The sequence below is a fragment of the Polyodon spathula genome, chromosome 6 (assembly GCF_017654505.1).
Source record: "Polyodon spathula isolate WHYD16114869_AA chromosome 6, ASM1765450v1, whole genome shotgun sequence".
NCBI lineage: Eukaryota > Metazoa > Chordata > Actinopteri > Acipenseriformes > Polyodontidae > Polyodon > Polyodon spathula.
The window spans coordinates 6,977,200-6,998,298 of NC_054539.1; the positions used below are offsets into that span (position 1 = coordinate 6,977,200).

Sequence of the window (21,099 nt, forward strand, 5' to 3'; positions counted from 1 at the left end):
CTCTTGACCCCTTTCACTTGCATAGCTCAACCCACGCTTAGTAAGGCACTATTTCCCCATCACTGCCCTCTGTCTAGTATCAGATCCCCACTCTACACTACAAAATATACAATCCCATTCCTGATGAAGAAATAAAGAGACTTAGGATGAGCAAGATAATTGCCTTTTTTATACATGTGCTCTCAAAATAAAGACAACATTTGCTATGAAGTCTCTGAAGACAGTTTCAAATCAATGTGTGTGTGTGTGTGTTTTTTAAAGCAGATGTATAGATGAAGCATAAAGTCATCAAAACACAGCTCTTGTGCTCCAAAAGCACACAGTGTACGATATACAGGTATTCGATATATACAATGTCCGAAAAGCATTCCAAAGGAAGTCTGAAGGTGATGTTCCTTCTTTGTGTTGCTGTAAGAAAGAGTCCAAGTCTGTATTCAGTTTAGCTGGTCTTCATATTGTTTGCGAAAGCAGTCTCCAGCAGGAAAAAATTCCCAGCAGCGTTCCTGGTACATTTTCCAAACATATGATTCCTGTCATGAAGAAAATAATGGTGAGCTTTAACCCCAAACAGAATTTGGCAGAAACAACAACCAATACATAAGCAAATGGAACAATACAAATAGTAAATACACAAATAACAAATAATAAATATAACAAATCCATACATGTTAACCCTTTTTACATTATACAGTAATTTTAACACACATTCAAAAGTGTCATACAATGTGTTGATAATGAAATGAACATACCTGCCCTGTGTGCTCAGTTTCGTCTTTGTTAATGAGATACATCACGAAAAAACTACAGGTAAAAAAAAAGCTATTACATTTATTATAAAAGTATTAAATAGTACAGCATCATTATAACATGTCTTGCACTAAAGATGATAGCACAAATTTCAACTTGCCTTTGAAAAGGATTCTGCAACATCATAAAAGGTAATTACACCATAAGGCTTAAATGTCACCTCACAGCCGTAACCCACATACCAGCCTAGGAGGACATAAGATCAATGTGCATCGTCTGTTCCCTCAGTCCAACCAATTGTCTGTTTTCACCTAGTTAACCTTAACTAACAGTGGATTGAGGACTTAGTTTAGGCTGACTAATCTCTACCAGGACTCGACTTGTGCCTGACCAGTAGAGAAAGCTGTGGCACAGTTAGGTGAACCAACCCCAGCCTGTTTATTCCCCTCCCTAGCCCATTGAAGCCCAAACACCAATGCAGTATTCTCTGTTGGCCTAGATATATCAACTCATCACAACCAGGATTTAAACCAGCAAGCCCCCGATTGCATGACTCCCCCTGCACTCTACGTGGCAGTGTCTTTACAAGGTGAGCAACTGAAGATCTTAAAATAATGCTCAAACTCAATGTTGCTCATTGCCTTGGAAACAACCCTTTTGTGGCTAGCACAGTATTGCAATCTATGCTGTAGTTGGTCTAGACTGCATATTTGTCATGCCCAACAGTCCAAATCATAGAATAGCAATCTGCTACAAATCAGCTTCTTAGAGATCTTTGTATTTTACATATAAGTTAAAATATTCCTGCAGGCTTCTGTTTCCAGATCTTCCCTGCCATTTCCATCTCCACGCTGGTTTCCTAATTCATCCATTAGTTACTTTACTGAACATTGCTCTACATCAACTTACTCAGTCTAAGCACACTAAGTTCATTAGTCTTTCTGCTAACTTTCATAGGCAGTGTTAACTGGCTGCAAACTCTGACTGACACCTAAGCACTTTCTTTACTCACAGATAGTTTGCCAAGTTGTGCTCCTGCAGTGTGTGAGTTTCAAAGCCATGGGGTACTGTGTCAAAGTAGTCATTGCCAATCCCACAGATGAAGCATTTGGTCTGCAAGAAAGAAAAATTTTCTAATACTATTAGCAATATTGAACTTTACTTCACAACTGCTAATGAAAACATGTTTTAAAAAACACACTAGATGTTCACCATCTGGACATTTTTACAAGGTTGTTTTTTTTGTTTAAAGTAAAATGATAATTAATTGAGAGTTAATGTTTTCTGTAGTTCTTTTATGTAGACATTGATTTCTATCCATAAGTGCGGCACTGTGAAGAACTGCGGCACATTTCTCTTTAGAACTTAAAAAACAAATACCCCAAATGGACACCAGTTTTTATTTATTGATTTGTTTTTTATTTTTTGTAAACAGGTAAGTGGAATAAAAATCTAGGTCTACACTGAGACACTGGTCACAATGATATGCTCTCCAAGTGTTTTATTATAGTCTGTAATCTCCTCCTATTTGTTCAAAGGCTAAAAACACCAATTTAAGATCCTGAAACAATTTAATGGTTCTTAAGTAGTCCTAAGTGGTTCCCTACTAGTTTGATACTTTCATCACTTGTTTTTCTCATTTCAATATGTGGGGGAGTAAATTACAGACCAGACTCACTAGAGTAAAAAGCTTATGGAATTGCCCTTTGCACGGCTGCAACAATGCAGAAAAGCGAGAGTGCCCATAGTGATATTATGTATTAAAGGTACAGTCAAGCAACAATAATTGCTGCATTAGGAACACTTTATTATTCAAAAACAAGAAACAAGAAATGTGTACACAAAAGGCCTGCAATACAGCAGAATACATGCACGTGCATTTTATCATACACAGTAAAATACTCTATGCATTGAGAAAATGTTAATATGAGAAAGTAATGCAAACTGATGTGCTTTACTCTAGAGTAGCGATGTGTAATAAAAACAGGTGTTACTGGTTAGCTGGCTCCAAACAGGCCACCAGGATGATTATCAATCAGTGAATGTTTCACAAAATCAAAGCCATGGTGAACAATAATCTGTTAAATAATGTATTACTGCATTCAGTGCTCCAAAGAGTATTCTACTGTTTAATTTGGATGAGTAGAATGCAACAGCTTGCAGTATAATCACAAATGACCATTGAGAAGCAGGGAACAAACAAAGTACAAGAAGCTTGATAACATGCAAACTCAGGCTGTGCAAAAAAACTGCTAATGCATATTCATTATACATTCCATTTAAATATCATGCCTAATTCATATTTTTTCCAATGCGTAAAACACTCTTTAAAACAGCACTGGTTGCATCTCTATTTAGTTTGAAAAAAGCAGAACATTTTATCAACTCAAGCAAATCAGTGCTCGGTAATGCAAAACACCCAAGCTTCTTTCAGAAATGTATTCCTCAGTGGGCTTTGCTAATGTACAGATAATCTATATGGGAAATAATAACCTGCAATCCTTTTGGAACCTTAGTCAGCGGATGAGTTTTTAATGATGACTGATATAACTAGTGATTGGCTGACAGATCAAAAGGAAATGCCTGTGAGTGGCACAGTAACAGAATGCTCAAGTGCTTTTTAAAGGAATACAAAATCCATGTTCATGAGAAGCAGCGAACTTGAGTGTTTAAGATATCTTGAGGTTAGATATAGAATTGAGTTATTGTAACAGCGTATATGACTGAAATGATGACAAAGGTTTTGAAATGCTAAATGCAGTGCCAGATGTCTGTTTTAAAATTAAAAAAACATGTTTGCAATAACCTATGCTTCTTTAACAAAAAAAACATTTGAGACCTATGCTTTTTGTACGTATTTATGGATACAAATGCATACAAAATGAATTCCACAGACATGAGTAAGAATATAATTATCACCTCCATATCTTCTTTGACTTGTTCCTGTTGGTCTCGTAATTCACCAAAGGCATCAATAATTAAACCTGGCAAGAATGAGATGTTGTTATATTTCAGTCCAAAGCAAATGAACTATAAGAGAGCAGAATATATTCTATACTGTTTAAAAAAAACAGTCTAGAGGTCCTCACAAAAAATACCAAACAGAAGAAGAGAGGCCTAGGATGGGGTCCTTCAGTTCTAGAATGATCATGTGCCCCCGCCCCCTACCCCCGCCCCCTAACCCCCCGCCCGTCCCCACTACCCGAAACATCAGTGAAGCTTGCATAGTGCCCCTGTACAATGTGCTTATCAGTAGCTAGTGTTCGTAGTTACTCATTTTTAAGTGCATCTTCTATGCATAAATATTGCACCTCTAGATTCATACTTGCTATGGCCAGAGTCTGGGTGTGTGGATTGTCAGCTATAACCACTGGTAAATAGCCCACATGGTGACTGAAATACACTATTTTTACCTTGAATGATAGCCAGCAGAATGACAATTACAAAGAAGAAGAAGGTGATGTCAAAGATGATCCTATATATCTCATACTCGTCTCCTGCTGGGTCTTCAATCTCATCACCGATGCCACCGCCAGCACGGACACCCACGTACATGTGAAACATGTAACACTGGAAACAAGAGAATATTGATGTTCTTGAGACATTTGAGTTCTGGATCCATTCAAGCACTGCTGGACTGAGTTGAAGAGGTTGAAGAGGTTGGTGAAAAGAACACAGCACCACACTCAAGTAGTAATTGACAAATTATATTCCACAGACTTTTGCAACATGCACTGGCAAGCAATTAGAAATTCATCAGAGCAATGTGAACATCTGCAAGCTCAGCAAAGAGAGAGGGACACTAAGCAGTTATATTTTAGTCCATTACTAAAACCTGATTGCGGAATACTGAAACTTTAGCTACTATCATGTCCAGCCAGATTGTTTGTTTGATCTGCAGTTCACACTGTGCAGTTACAATACGTAACATTAAAAGCAACATGCCATTGGAAAATGAAATGGTGGTAGGTGTCAACACTTTACTGTAAGCTATTCTGGCAATGCTTAGAGACTTTATCTTCTCACAGTTTTTTTAGGCAGATGGTCTGATACAGAAGTTCACAAATGAGGAGCACTGAGAATATACATGGCAGAAAACAGAATCTGAAATCATCGTTGGGAAATAACAAGGCAACCCAGAAAAGTGCACACGAGCAAAAGAATGTCACCGTTTATACCACAAGCGTGTGTATATCTAGAGTGTGATACATTTTTGTTATTCCAATTCATAGGGATAACATAAGTGGAACAATATAAGTGGGATAACATGCTTACTGGGACTAGTTCTGAATTTCAGGACGTAGCTGCAATCTGGTAGTTCAGACAATACTGCCACCAATACATGTTACATAACAGCATTAAAATGTCTAAAATAATTTCAAATTTCTCTTGTTGTTTTGATTTGGACCCCAATTTCCTTGAGAACGAGACTGACTTTTCCAAAAAGCCTGTAGCCTCTTTATTAACACAGGTAATGGTAGGAAACAACAGATAGGCTGCAAATTGACAGCTCAAGGTTCTATATAAGAAGTCAGTTGCAAAGAGGCCATTAACAAAGTTAGAAATTGGTCATAGTCTGTTGAAAATTAAAGTAAAGATCTGCCAGGTAAAATAATCCCTGACGTAATGGATTTCAAATAAAAAATGTACTGCAGCAAATAAAAAATGTATACCACGAACGATTAATCAATATACTCTATTTAAACTGATTTGCAAAAAAATGGTAATTAACTAGTATCTAAACAAATTACTATTTGTGCTTGGAAAAATTCATAAGAGCCACCCTAAAATAGCATCCAATCTGTTCCATAGAAGGTCCAGCACCAAAACTAATATTCTAGTCTACCACTGCTGGATAATTTGGATGTATGCTCTCATGAAACATATACACTGGTATACAGTAATAGCATTCAGTATCAGACGCAAGGATAAGGGGAACCAGTTTTCAAGGGACATCATAAATTCACAAGTAGCAAGCCATGCAATGTCTGGAACTGGATAAGAACTATCTTTATTTTTAATGTGATAACTTCACATATAAAACCTCAGTTCTGTGTCAACTGTTAAGTCAGTTACAGTCAAGACATTGGTAAATGGAGATGGCATGAACTTGCATGGTCGGCTTCAAATATCAGACATACAACAATGACCGATGTACAACAGGCAGGATGCATGAGAAATCTGATCAAAATATTTCACAGCTATATCGAGTTTAACAGGATTTGTGGTTTTATTACATGATGCCATTTTACTGTTTAGGTCTACATACAATGCAAAACTACAGTGGCTTGCAAAAGTATTGACCCCCCTTGGCATTTTTCCTATTTTGTTGCCTTACAACCTGGAATTCAAATGGATTTTTATTTGGATTTCATGTAATGGACATACACAAAATAGTCCAAATTGGTGAAGTGAAATTAAAAAAATAACTTGATTAAAAATATTCTAAAAAATAAATAACGGAAAAGTGGTGCGTGCATATGTATTCACCCCCTTTGCTATTAAGCCTCTAAATAAGATCTGGTGCAACCAATTACCTTCAGAAGTCACATAATTAGTTCAATAAAGTCCACCTGTGTGCAATCTAAGTGTCACATGATCTGTCACATGATCTCAGTATATATACACCTGTTCTGAAAGGCCCCAGAGTCTGCAACACCACTAAGCAAGGGGCACCACCAAGCAACGGCACCATGAAGACCAAGGAGCTCTCCAAACAGGTCAGGGACAAAGTTGTGGAGAAGTACAGATCAGAGTTGGGTTATAAAAAAATATCCGAAACTTTGAACATCCCACAGAGCACCATTAAAGCCATTATTAAAAAATGGAAAGAATATGGCACCACAACAAACCAGGCAAGAGAGGGCCGCCCACCAAAACTCACGGACCAGGCAAGGAGGACATTAATCAGAGAGGCAACAAAGAGACCAAAGATAACCCTGAAGGAGCTGCAAAGCTCCACAGCGGAGATTGGAGTATCTGTCCATAGGACCACTTTAAGCCATACACTCCACAGAGCTGGGCTTTACGGAAGAGTGGCCAGAAAAAAGCCATTGCTTAAAGAAAAAAATAAGCAAACACGTTTGGTGTTCGCCAAAAGGCATGTGGGAGTCTCCCCAAACATATGGAAGAAGGTACTCTGGTCAGATGAAACTAAAATTGAGCTTTTTGGCCAGCAAGGAAAACGTTATGTCTGGCACAAACCCAACACCTCTTATCACCCCGAGAACACCATCCCCACAGTGAAGCATGGTGGTGGCAGCATCATGCTGTGGGGATGTTTTTCATCGGCAGGGACTGGGAAACTGGTCAGAATTGAAGGAATGATGGATGGTGCTAAATACAGGGAAATTCTTGAGGGAAACCTGTTTCAGTCTTCCAGAGATTTCAGGGACAGAGGTTCACCTTCCAGCAGGACAATGACCCTAAGCATACTGCTAAAGCAACACTCGAGTGGTTTAAGGGGAAACATTTAAATGTCTTGGAATGGCCTAGTCAAAGCCCAGACCTCAATCCAATTGAGAATCTGTGGTATGACTTAAAGATTACTGTACACCAGCGGAACCCATCCAACTTGAAGGAGCTGGAGCAGTTTTGCCTTGAAGAATGGGCAAAAATCTCAGTGGCTAGATGTGCCGAGCTTATAGATACATACCCCAAGAGACTTGCAGCTGTAATTGCTGCAAAAGGTGGCTCTACAAAGTATTGACTATGGGGGAGTGAATATTTATGCACGCTTTTCTGTTTTTTTGTCTTATTTCTTGCTTGTTTCACAATAAAAAATATTTTGCATCTTCAAAGTGGTAGGCATGTTGTGTAAATCAAATGATACAAACCCCCAAAAAATCCATTTTAATTCCAGGTTGTAAGGCAACAAAATAGGAAAAATGCCAAGGGGGGTCAATACTTTCGCAAGCCACTGTATTAGGCAGACAATCATGCTGTGGAGGAAAGGCTAATTAATGCAACACCATGGTTCTGAGTAGACAACTTGTCAGAACAACCACAGGGCCAAACAGAAACAGAACTTGGATTTAAGTATTAAACATCTCATCTTATTTATTATGCAAGAACATGTTTTAGTGCAAGTGGAGTTGCTAGCTGCTACCTGTTTATTTCAGCAGGTGTTTGCTTTGTCTTTGACAGACAATTGAGGAGTTTTTGTTTTCCAAATGCTTTGTCTATCAAACAGTGGGTGCAGAAGGGTCACTCATCTAACCCTGCTGCACGCTTGCATTGGCATGACCTCCAGGCAACAGCTGAAGTGAAGCAGCAGTGTCATCAGATCTGGATAGAAATGACTGACCTTTTCAAACCATACATGGTCCTAATTGGAAAGCTAGCTTTAAAATCTGATGTAAGGTCACTAAGTCTGAATGGATTAAAAAGACTGCGAGTCCTTTCTGTCACTTATCAAGTTTTGATCCTACAAAGGTGTTACCATTGAGGCTGTATTTACTTGCCCTCAGGTGATGCTTGTTACAGGAGAACCTTTAACTGTGGATTGTGTCTCCATCTGCAGTTTGCATACTGTCTGCTTTAATTAGGTGCAGTTGACAGACCAGTGTTTTTAAATCTTACTACAGTGGCTCTGGACTTGTTTTGAAACTTCTCAGATGCCAGCTTGTCTAACTTTGTTTAAATTGTATACAGAATGATGCCATTATTATTATTTTTTTCATTGTCACTTTGCAGGCCTTCTACGTGCTGTCAATTACACTCGAGAAGCATTAGGCTTCAGATGAAATTGCGCAGATAATTTGGATCCCTTGAGAGAACACAGAAGCATTCTTTATTTATGTAGCTTTATGGATGGCTGCTAAGACTAATTTAGTTTTGATTGATATTTTTAAAGTGCAACCCAATTTTACAGCATGTTTGTTTTTTTATAGAAATATATTTTCTTCACCACCTCCTATATACATTATTCCACAATATTTCCCTTTAAATATGCCATCGTCAGGGAAAGTAAATGACAAGTTCTTACGGTGAGCATATCGTCACATTTCATATCAGGGGTGTCTCCATCTTCACTCTTGTTGTAGAATTTGCGGAAGAAATTAAAAGCTACTACTGTGTACAAGTAGACAACGACAGCCAGCAACCCCACAGTTAACACCAGCTGAAAAACAAAGAAGAGATGGATCCTACTGAAACAGCTTCAGGCATACAGTACAGAGCACATGCAAAGGAGACTGCGATAACGGAAAAACAAATGCCATGTATTTTGTACTTCTTAGAATTAATATGATAATGATTCATGGCCAAACAGGAATTAAGAATGTAACATAGTTCCTTTTTTATTTCAATATTCAAGAGATACACACATATTATTTAAACATTTAAACATTATCTTTACACAAAATAATGTAGCACTGGTTATTAGAGAAGTAAAGGCAGAACTCATCTATCGATCCCTCTATTCAGCTACACCTTCATGGTCAGCGGGAGGACTCCTGTGCCTATACTGATATGCCTTCATGAACCTGTGACCTATAACCTTGGCAAATGCTTATTATTAACTTGCTAAACTGTAGACAACAGCAGAATTTCCACTAGTAAATGGGGCGGCTGTTGAGTTAAATTAAAATTTGGTTCCTTCCATAAACCCCCTAATCTGCATTCTTAAAATAGCAGACAAAATCGATTTTACAACTTCTTTCTGGTAAATTCAGTTTCCATCAATACTATTAACCATTTCTTAGTTCATCTCTACCATACAAAGTGTTTTTTGTTGCATGTCTCCGTTTTCTTGGGGTTTCCTTAATAAATGGGTGATTACACTGTGCCTGCTTTCATTCTCTTTCAGTTGAAATGTCTGTTAAAGCATACCTGTTTGCCGTTGTGTGTAACAGATGAGAGGATGGTCCGTAAGGTTTTGAATCCCATGGCTATATCCAGTAAATGTGCAGCAAAGAAAAAGTTATTGTAGTGCCCAAGCACCGACATCGTCATATACCAGGCTAGGTACAGGAAAGACTACAAAAAAAGAGATAAGATGTCATTAATATTGAAGTAGAAGGCTTACATTTATTCATTGCACAGGTCAGCCACACAATTCAAATGAGGTTGTACGAATAACACAGTCTAAGGGTCAATAGGACCTGAACCAAGGGTCGATTTACCGTGATCCGGTTAGCAATAAAATATACTTGGTGCAGAAATGATTACTGTTTGTTTCTGCCCATCGCTTTAGCAAGTCAAAAACTTAATTTAAAACTTGTACAGCATCTCAAGAAGGTTTGGTTGAATTCCACAGAGAAAACAGGTAATAACAAATTGGCTGTATTATTTTATAGAATCTTCTTGTAAGACTAGTTAAAAAATCATAAAATACCTACATAGATTATATTGTAGAAAAAGTACCTCTATTTATTTAACACTTACACATACACTGGTAGGGTTTACTTCATTTATAAGGTGGTCTTGCTGGATTATAGTTAAATATGTTTCAGTATTTATATTATATTTTCAATTATTATTGCTTATTCTTGTATTTCTTTTTTTAACTAAATATAACACCTGAAGGCATTTCTAAACTTAAATGACAAAGCTGTCTACCAATGTCCCCTTAAATAACTTTTGCTACAACAGCTGACCCCTCCATTTGAAAGCACAGAAAGACTGAAGTATATGAATTACTTACGTTGTCTGTAAAAACTACTCCTAATTTCCACATTTGATATTTGACATCAATGGAATTCAGCCTAAAAGAAAAACAAAAAATACAGACATTACGTTATCAAAGATGTAATCGGGTGCAGGAAAATAGTGCTGTACTATTAGAAATGACTGCTCTTGGAGTTACTGCAGGGTGTGTGGGCTCAGGCAGTGCTTTGGAACTCTTTGTACTTTCCTCAGCCAATAAACTATAAACTTCAATAGTGCCTTTTGTGGGTATGCATCCCCAATTAGCTCTGTAAGCAAATCTGCTCTCCAATCAATCTTCACACTAGCTTTAAACTTGCTTTTTTTCTCTCATTTGGATTAGATACTGTAAGAGAGAGTGGTTAACATTTCAACTTGCTTTTTATATCAAGAGATTTTTTTTTTTAATATTTTTTTTTTTCATGAACCTTTAACTTTTTAACCTTTAAAATATGAAGTGCCTCTAATTACTGTCTATTTAAAAGTAGTTAGTAAATACAGGTGTACTTACACATAATTACAATGTTAAGTTGCATAGTTACGATGTACTTAATGTGTAAATCTTTTTTGCATGATACATGCAAATGCACAATTGTATCAGAAAAGTGTTAGAATTAGGGTAATGGTTATATCATCCAAAAAGATTTAAACATTAAATACTATGCATAATACCATTGTAATCTACTTACTAAGTAACTACTATGTAAATACACAGTGATTATAGACACAATGTAAAGTGTTGACCATTTTTTTTGTATAAATTGAATTCTTTTTTTCAGATTTTTACTAGAAGTTTGATTACCAGAGGTGCAGATTTGGCACTATGGCACTAGATTCTAGCACCAGGGTACCTCATACATGAAATTCTGGCGCCAGCAGACAAGTTTAATTTTTTATTTAGCAATCATAGATGATGATAGTAAATGTAACACAAAACACTAAAAACCCAGCTCTCTGGTGCTACTTTCAAAACAGTTCAGCACCAGTTTTCAAAATGATTTGTACCCTTGATTACCCTTGCTTGAAAATCATTTTTCATAATGAATTTCATTATTTTTTATTCTAGTTTGTCAATATTTTGAACACAGTATCTACCCACTTATTAAATAAGTAATAACTTATTAAATTAACTTCTCAAGCAGCATAATTTCTAGGCTGTTTACCAAACAGGCCAACTGTTTGGCATAACTGTCCTCTTCTGGTAAGAAAGTGAACAGTAACCTGCAACACCCTTTCGTTACATAAACATTACTAGCAGTGTAAACAGTCTAATACACAGAGGGATTGCATGTATTGCACCGGGCAGTGAGGAAGGTTCAAAGGCAAGCTACATGAAAGCAAGGTTTAGCATAATCATGACACACAGCTGCATTAACATTAGGAACCATCAACATTCTGTCTGAACTAATTCCCAGGTATAGTGCCGTGTGTAAAATGTACTATATGTGTGTGTGTGTGTGTGTGTGTGTGTGTGTGTGTGTGTGTGTGTGTGTGTGCACATGTGTTTAGCCAAGAATATTTAAAAGAAATGCAGACTCACACTGCTGACAAAGAACTGTCTTTCTTTGGCTTCTTTTTCTCTTGAGAATCACTGAAGTCAAGAGCAGCTTTGTCCATTCCCAGTAACTCACTGATCCTGTCTCGGCCATAAAATTCTCCATATTTATCCATGACCTACAGGGGAAGAGAACGGAACAGACTGCATCACACTGAGCTGCTATAAGATAATTTCACATTGCAGGTACCCTTCATTTTCAAGAATTTCATTAAAAAAAATGTAATCCATTTATCCTTATAAACTAAATATCTTTGAACACCACTATTTGTTATAGTCATTTGTTATGAGTCAACACGAAATGTGTAAAAGTTAAAGTAGCTAATCCAGGCTACAGCAGCACAATGGCCATCCACTTTCATTGTGATTTCAGATGAAAAGGGTAATCTATCTAGGTCACATTCGTTTTAGATAATGACGTATGTTATGCAAACATATAAAATAACAAAAAATGGAACAAAAAAGAGTAGAAAGTGAACACAAAGTGTACTTCCTTACCTTTCGTTTTACAAATTTGTCCCAGTAATTATTTGGAAAAGACCTGTAAAAAATAAAAACAAAAAATGTAAATGCACACTTAATTATGTATTGGAGAAAAAAAAAAAAAAGTTCCTTAAATTGGAACATTTAACTGAAATACTCTCTCAGGAGTTATTCATTCAGTATTCACTGGTTTATTTCAAAGTGTAAGAAAAGACACTCACTGGGTATTAATTACAAGTCTGTCCCACTGCCCTTTGATGTCATCTTCTGATGGCTGCTCTGTGATGTAGAGTCCATCAAACTCCAGCTTCCGTGCCACCTCCTTCTCTCGTTTAAAAATAACCAGAGGAACCTGTTGTCGCAAAAATGTGGTCCAGTAATAAGCTATTATCTTTTCACATTGGACATAAATTCACTGCTAATAACAGGTCTTAGTCTAAAGTTTACAGAAAAAGACATTTCTGTTATGAATGTGATATATATATATATATATATATATATATATATATATATATATATATATATATATATATATATATATATATATATATAACCAGTTTGCTGTAATTATTATTGTGTTTCCATTTTTCCTCATTTCCATTGCCTAATGCAGAATAGTTTGCAAGAGCATAGGACTATGCTTGCAGGACAACACTATAAAATTAGATACAATAGCCCTGTGTTAGCTTACTTTTAAACAATAATATCCTATTATGCAGAAAAAGGAGATGACTGTGTGTAGAATAGCAAGTATTCTCAGTGTGGGCTCCATGTAGCCACTGCTCTCCTCCAGCACAAAATGAACCGTGGCAAATTGTTGGGGCCCACTGTCCATGGCATTCCATCTTGGGATTCCTTTCTCAGTGGCCATGTAAACAACCCCCTTCTCTTCAATTACCGCTGAGGAGGTAGATACCTGGAACAGAGCCCAAACTAATGAAATCAGCTTGCTTACAAATTTAAATGTACTGTGCCAGAAGAGAAAAGCCCAGAACTGTATTTTCAGTTTAAAAGAATTTCATGTAAAACATGGTGTGAACGGGAGAGAATGAATCTGCGCTGTAAATCTACCTCCTGACCTGGAAGGGCGCTAAGTAAGGTTAAACAACACTATTGTGATGAGCTGTGGTGTGCACAGCGATTGGGTAAAGCGTGGTGCTGTTCTGATCACAGGGATGAGTTTGGCAGTATAAAGGGGACGCAGCTACTTGAGAACGGACCCTTATGCTGAAAAGGGAGCGTTGTTGTGTTTTTTTTTTTTTTTTTTTTTTGTGTAGATGGCGATTGATCGGAAGCTGAAGCAACCAAGTCCACAGAACCCCCTGGATATCACCACAAGCACAACGCTTCACTAGACAATTTCACTTGCCGCACCTGACTTTTTCCCAGCACTTTAGATTATTGTGTGTGTGTGCGTGCGTGCGTGTGTGTGTGTGCGTGTTTGTGTGTGTGTGTGTGTGTGTTGTAAATAGACCTTCTGCTTTGACTTCATGTCATTTCTGCACCACTCACATCTTGACACATGGGCATCCTAAAAAAAAGATAGAAAATCTGTTTTTGTCTGTGCTTTTGTCTCACCTTGTAGAAAAGGAGAATGAAGTTGATTGCAAAGGCAACAAACAGAGCCAGCATCCTCATGTTGTAGAAGTTACGTGCAAAGTAATTCTGCAGAGGAAAGAAGATAAGCGTTACTTATGATGGGAATGCCCCCCATTGCATTGGAGAATGTGCTGTATCACGATGAGAAAGGATCCTCACAAGCAGCTTTCGTTGGTATGCTAGAATTTTTTTCCAAAACGCAGATTCTTGTATTTCTGGCTCATCTGATTTCAGGGCATGGTGCTGCCTAATTTTCTGTTTGGGTTTCTCTTCCTTTGGCTTTCCCTGCTTCTCACCATCTTCCCCTCTGAAACAGACATGTGCGCACACACACACACACACACACACACACACACACACACACACACACACATTACAATAACATGAAAAGAAAAAAAAGTCAATGCTGGCAATATAATGTTTTTTTTGTTTGTTTTTTAATAATAGTATTTTAGTAAGAATATTTTTTTCACATATATCAATATAATAATATTAATATTATTATAATTACCTTAGGGAAGTGACATACACTGAACAAAAATATAAACGCAACATGCAACAATTTCAAAGATTTTACTGAGTTACAGTTCATATAAGGAAATCAGTCAATTGAAATAAATTCATTAGGCCCTAATCTATAGATTTCACATGACTGGGAATACAGATATGCATCTGTTAGTCACAGATACCTTAAAAAAAAGGTAGGAGAATGGATCAGAAAACCAGTCAGTATCTGGTGTGACCACCATTTGCCTCATGCAGCGCGACACATCTCCTTCTCATAGAGTTGATCAGGCTGTTGATTGTGGCCTGTGGGATGTTGTCCAACTCCTCTTCAATGGCTGTGCGAAGTTGCTGGATATTGGCATGAACTGGAACACGCTGTCATACACGTCGACCCAGAGCATCCCAAACATGCTCAGTGAGTGACATGTCTAGTAAGTATGCAGTCCATTGAAAAAGTAGTACATGTTCAGCTTCCAGGAATTGTGTACAGATCCTTGTGACATGGGGCTGTGCATTATCATGCTGAAACATGAGGTGATGGCGGCGGATGAATGGCACGACAATGGGCCTCAGGATCTCGTCACGGTATCTCTGTGCATTCAAATTGCCATCGATAAAATGCAAATGCGTTCGCTGTCCATAGCTTATGCCTGCCCATACCATAACCCCACCATGGGGCACTCTGTTCACAACATTGACATCAGCAAACCGCTCGCTCACACGACACCATACATGCTGCCTGCCATCTGCCCAGTACGGTTGAAACCGGGATTCATCCGTGAAGAGCACATTTCTCCAGCGTGCCATTGACCATCGAAGGTGAGCATTTGCCCACTAAAGTCGGTTACGACGCCGAACTGCAGTCGGGTCAAGACCCTGGTGAGGATGACAAGCACGCAGATGAGCTTCCTTGAGATGGTTTCTGACAGTTTGTGCAGAAATTCTGCAGTTGTACAAACCCACAGTTTCATCAACTGTCAGATGATCACACAGTTGAAGAAGCCGGATGTGGAGGTCCTGTGCTGGTGTGGTTACGCGTGGTCTGCCATTGTGAGGCCGGTTGGACGTACTGCCAAATTCTCTAAAACGACGTTGGAGGCGGCTTATGGTAGAGAAATGAACATTCAATTCTCTGGCAACAGCTCTGGTGGACATTCCTGCAGTCATCATGCTAATTACACGCTCCCTCAAAACTTGAGACATCTGTGGCATTGTGTTGTGTGACAAAACTGCACATTTTAGAGTGGCCTTTTATTGTCCCCAGCACAAGGTACACCTGTGTAATGATCATGCTGTTTAATCAGCTTCTTGATATGCCACACCTGTCAGGTGGATGGATTATCTTGGCAAAGGAGAAATGCTCACTAACATGGATGTTAACAAATTTGTGCACAAAATTTGAGAGAAATAAGCTTTTTGTGCGTATGGAAAATTTCTGGGATCTTTTATTTCAGCTCATGAAACATGGAACCAACACTTTACATGCTGCGTTTATATTTTTGTTCAGCGTACATAATTTTGTCCCATTGTATGTCCTATAGTGCATATCATGCAAGTGAATCAGTGTGTCATATTAGTAATGCATTATGAAATTAAGCATCTGGAAGTCTACATACTCTGCCTTTTCTGGTTCAGACTTATTTTCTTCTTTTTCTTCTCTTTCTTCTTCTTTGAACCCCTCACCCTAAAACAGTTTAAAAAGCACTAAAATGAAATCCTTCGAAGTGGCAACCAACCTCATAAATAATAATGTATATACAATTATAAAGATGTGCAGTGTAAAGATAATGTGTCTCTATGCCTGTGGGGCTCCTTATCCTATTTTTCAGTCTCTGTTGAGAGGCAATGGGCCAGGGAGGAAGCTATGCTCTTTGAGAATAATGTAAGGAGACTTTTGAGCAAAACAAAATTCTCATCATATATTAAGAGCATACTGTAAATACTGAAATGTTTGCTGTCAAAATAATTGGCAAATCACACCCAGTAGACCAACTGTGCTCCATGAAGACCTGATGATGTTTAATATTACTGTATGTGCCTTAAAAAAATACAAATAAAATAAAACATTTTAGTGCATTCATACAGTGTACTTACACATAGGCTCATGTAACACGATTATCACAGGGTTCTTTTTATGGAAAGAAAGATACACAATACTACATACAAAACATAATTTAGTGACAGGAAAATTAATATGAAAATCAATCAACCAAAACTGTTTCTAATGCAAGAACTATACAAACAATTTCAGAGACATTTAAAGTGCTGTACGCAGAGTATCGGCCTACTAGTGCAATATTAACTCCAAAACAGAACTGAATGCAAATTCTGATATCATAGCAAATGAACAGAAATGCTACTAGAAAGTATTTACCAAAGTTAAATCATTTTTTTTATATTTTTTTGTAATATCTTTAAACCAAAAATTTTATTTTTTAATTTACAAGAGAGGGTCACAGAAAAGCTATGTGGAATGTTCTAAAAAAAATAGCCACCCACAGTTACAACATGGATTTTACAGAATTATAATATACCATAGCAAAACATGAAAATGAATACATTTACAGTAACTTCATTATTTAGAAGATAGTCTAAATTGTACCAAATATGAAGTTTCTGAACCGTAAACCAATCTGAAAGAACAATTTCAAATCCAGTTCTCGTTTGTTTTTTTTTGTTTTTTTTTTTTTTTGTTTTTTTTACACAGGAATATCACTTGCGCTGGAAGTGCGGCTTTCCTTAACTGCATTCAATATCTCCGGAAGACACCAGCCTGAAATGATAATTTCTTTTTTTTTTCCTAGTTCATGGAGAACAGACATAAACCAGTTTGCATGCTTTGGCTTAATTGTGGATGTTTTCAGGTCCACATCAATATCGGTAATGTCGGTACTTACGCCCTGTAGCGGTAGTGTGAATTTCTTATGCATCAACCACTGAAAGCATTCATATATGCACCAAAAATGTTTTCAATTTTTTTTTGATACGTGAAAATCGCATAATAAAATTATTTACAGTAGCTGCTAACAGAATATATGCACACACTCACAAAACACACAAATCATTAGTTTTTATACATTACCTGGTGTCGTCTTCTTAGCACAGGTGAGGGTGGTGGAAGCGGAGGAGAGGGTGAGGTAATTAGTTCGCTCAGACTAGCATTTGGATTGTGAGGCATAAGTTTATATTGTCCACCTTCCCGCCTTAAATCTAACCCAAAAATGTCTGAAAGGAGGTCACCATCATCAGAGGCAACTGCTAAGTCTGCTAGGTCTTCAGAAGGCATTGCCGTGTCAGGGTGCTTCTTCTCGATTTCCTCGTCCTCCCCACGGACCTCATCCTGCGTTGGATCAGGCATATTGGCTAAGAGGTCGGCCACTTTGATTTTTTTGGCTCCTTCCACCAGACTTCCTCCGAGAAAAGTGCTGTACATGATGCGAAAGAAACCCCTTGATACGCTGAATGTGAAATGGAAAAGTCCCAGTAACATGCTCCAGTAGAATGAGATGAGGGTCATGATCATGTCTTTTACAGTCATCTTCTTCATCTTCTTCATCTGCTTTTTAAGGCTCTTCATGGAAAGTACCTTCATGAGCATCATCACGTTGTACCTCAGTGCAAAGAGAGCCGTGCGCATTGTGGTAATGGAGAAGAACCCCATTTCGGGATTCTCCTCTTCAGGCTTATCCTTCTCATTCTCTTCCTTGTTGGCAGACCTCTCGCCTGTTAGCTGAGCGGCTAGCTGCATTTCAAAGATGGTGTCCTCGCAAAAGTTTACAAAAAGTTCCATTTTTTCCTTCTCCCCACCTTCATTCACCACATCAAAGATGAACTGCCTTTTGGACTCCTTCACCTGTGGCTTTTCCCACTGCGTCCGACTGGACTCACTGATTTCAAAGTAGACCCGCTCGATGCGTTTGGCACTGCCCATGATCTCAATACGACCAAGGTAAGGCTGGAAGTAATTAAGCACACTCTCAGCAAGTTCCAAAAAAGTCTGCAAACGGGTATCATGAGGCATATGCTCAGACAGATTGGTCAACAAGACAGCCACATTGAAGCCAATGTCTTTGGCTGGTTCGTGGAACCTTTCCACAAACTCCTCATAGTCCAGCAGCTCGTTCTCATCTGTCTCCGCACAAGAGAGAAGGAATTCCGTTTCTGACTGGGTGTAGTGTTTGTGGCTTTCCATGGCCTTGTGAAAGTCCCGCTTTGAGATCAGGCCTTTAGCATCAGGGTCATACTCTTTAAATGTATCAGATGATGTCAAGTCTTTTAACTTGAGAAACATGTCAAAGAACTTCAGAATCATTTCCACGTTGTTGGATGACTCTACTAACATGTCAACCATCTGCTTGCCAATGGTTCCATTAACCACATTCCCTAAAAAAAAATAAGACGTTGTGACTTTTTTTAATGTTTTAGTGGCGCACACATTGATGTTAACCCAGGCTTAATCACAGCTGCTTAAAACATTAATGATGCAATTATTTTGTATCATTCAATTTGAAAATAGAGAATTGTTGAATAATGGATTAATACAACCACGTGAGTCACTATATTGTATTTTTAATGTTTTAATAATAAACAGCCTAACACTTGTGGTGTTGCAACATACACTTTTGTAACTGGCAGGCATTTATTTAGAAAACTTGCAATTAGGTCTTGTTAGTTTGTGAAAATGTATTCTTTAATACATTCTTACCTTTCAATTAAATCATTGAAAATCAATCGTGTCGGTTTTATAGTTATATATATATATATATATATATATATATATATATATATATATATATATATCTATATATATAATATATGATATATATATAAACTATGCATTCACTAATAGATTTCAAAATTATAACCTACATAATTGGACTTGATCACTAGTATAAAACTTCTGATTTAGAACCAGCAGAGATTTTTCCTTCTGTACCAATTATAATCATACAACTGTCAACTATTGGTATGTACCCACTATTTAGCATGAAAGCATTACCAAGCATATGGACACAAGGTTACCCATGTATTATTCAGCAGAACTTATGAAGGAATTAATGAGAAATTCCATTTGAGTAATCAAAGAAAAACACCCCTTTAGGCGGTGTTCATCAATAATGAATCAATCTGCGATGATTGAGAATCAAGAGAATTTTAATTAAAAGAAAACGCAAAACAAAAGTAATCGAAGAAGTTTAAATATTAAAACTTTTAACCAATAGTCCCAAGTTTCTGCAGTTGCTTGTGCAAAACGCAAGATGACAAATAATGTTTAAATACACTGTATGTACCTGGTTATGCGTGTTAAGCTACAAGTCAAGCAGAAATGCAATAGTCCAGTCTCACCTTCTAACATTGACAACAACATAACTACCATGTCTTTTTGGAGGTCCATTAACTCCTTCAGTAACTCAATTTGACTGGAATCCTGCAAAACAGAATGTTTTACTTCTCAATCGGTACCACCCCACTGCCAAACCATCAATGCTAATATTAAATGCATTTCAACATATGTTTAAAGTCAGAAAAAATCTATACATTTGTTTCTGATTATTGTAAAATTGCAGTAAGTTATATTAGTTTAAAAGATATAATATCAGACAAGTAACGGAGATGGGAACAGTTAACTTCTCTTCAGGTATTTGAATTGCTTAGATTACACCAACCTGGGATAGCTTCATTTGCATGTGTGCAAACACGTGAAGAAACCCAACCACCGCATCCCACAGTCTGCTGTGTGCAAGACTCTGCTGGTTACCAGTACATGGGCCCTAGAGCGCAACAGAAATAACATTGAAGTATTGAATGGGTGAAACGTTTCATTCAGGGTTTTCAACCCCGAATATCTCACTAACTGTTTAATGCCTTACTATACTGCATTTGATTTGAGATCACAAACTTCTATTACATCTGTGGTACCTATCTCAAATCAAGACAAAAGACATATTGTTCTGACTACAATAAGGCACAAACTAACAGTAAATATTGCTCTGCTGATTGGGAACCAATGAGTTTATCTGAAAAGAAAAATCAGTATATTGTTATTAAATTTGTTGTTTACTAATTTTTGATTACCATGAAACTGGCAATAACCATAGACTAAGCCAGATCTTACCTGGATGTATTCTGTAAGTGTATTGAAAACCTGTTTGGCCACATTAATTGCCTTAGAGAAATTGCGCTGTCCTTGCTCATCAATCACATCTTTCCCAGAATAATACCAGTAGAAGTCACTGATAGATTCCTAGAGACACTGTTTTGAAGTATCTTATTTAATGTCAGTCCTCAATGTCGTTTTAGAAGTTGAAAACAGGACCTACAAATGTTATATATATATATATATATATATATATATATATATATATATATATATATATATATATATATATATATATATATATATATATATATTGTAAGGTACCAGGGAGGGGGTTAAAATCCTTCCCTGCTAAAAACCTTGTCAGAATGCACATTTGGGTGTTATGGGGTTTAATTGTGTAATTGTTTTATTGTTTAGTAATCCCCTGCACCTGGTGGTGATTGTAAATTAGAGCCAGGTG

General features: G+C 37.4%; 1 protein-coding gene across 6 annotated transcripts in view; it reads right to left on the reverse strand.

The window, feature by feature from the left end:
* Positions 1 to 258: 258 nt before the first annotated feature.
* The window catches only part of LOC121316738 (ryanodine receptor 2), a 201,552-nt gene continuing 180,711 nt past the window's right edge, over positions 259 to 21,099 (reverse strand). For all 6 annotated transcript variants that reach the window (XM_041251871.1, XM_041251876.1, XM_041251875.1 and 3 more), the window contains 19 exons: positions 20,655 to 20,783; positions 20,206 to 20,310; positions 19,886 to 19,967; positions 17,622 to 18,922; positions 16,156 to 16,223; positions 14,192 to 14,339; positions 14,012 to 14,098; positions 13,125 to 13,349; positions 12,655 to 12,785; positions 12,449 to 12,491; positions 11,936 to 12,069; positions 10,394 to 10,454; positions 9,580 to 9,726; positions 8,735 to 8,869; positions 4,161 to 4,317; positions 3,667 to 3,731; positions 1,760 to 1,860; positions 750 to 801; positions 259 to 530 (listed from right to left, as the gene is read on the reverse strand). In XM_041251871.1, coding sequence (XP_041107805.1) covers positions 435 to 530; positions 750 to 801; positions 1,760 to 1,860; positions 3,667 to 3,731; positions 4,161 to 4,317; positions 8,735 to 8,869; positions 9,580 to 9,726; positions 10,394 to 10,454; positions 11,936 to 12,069; positions 12,449 to 12,491; positions 12,655 to 12,785; positions 13,125 to 13,349; positions 14,012 to 14,098; positions 14,192 to 14,339; positions 16,156 to 16,223; positions 17,622 to 18,922; positions 19,886 to 19,967; positions 20,206 to 20,310; positions 20,655 to 20,783 — 3,267 coding nt within the window. In that variant the 3' untranslated portion in view covers positions 259 to 434. The remainder of the gene's footprint in view (positions 531 to 749; positions 802 to 1,759; positions 1,861 to 3,666; positions 3,732 to 4,160; positions 4,318 to 8,734; positions 8,870 to 9,579; positions 9,727 to 10,393; positions 10,455 to 11,935; positions 12,070 to 12,448; positions 12,492 to 12,654; positions 12,786 to 13,124; positions 13,350 to 14,011; positions 14,099 to 14,191; positions 14,340 to 16,155; positions 16,224 to 17,621; positions 18,923 to 19,885; positions 19,968 to 20,205; positions 20,311 to 20,654; positions 20,784 to 21,099) is intronic.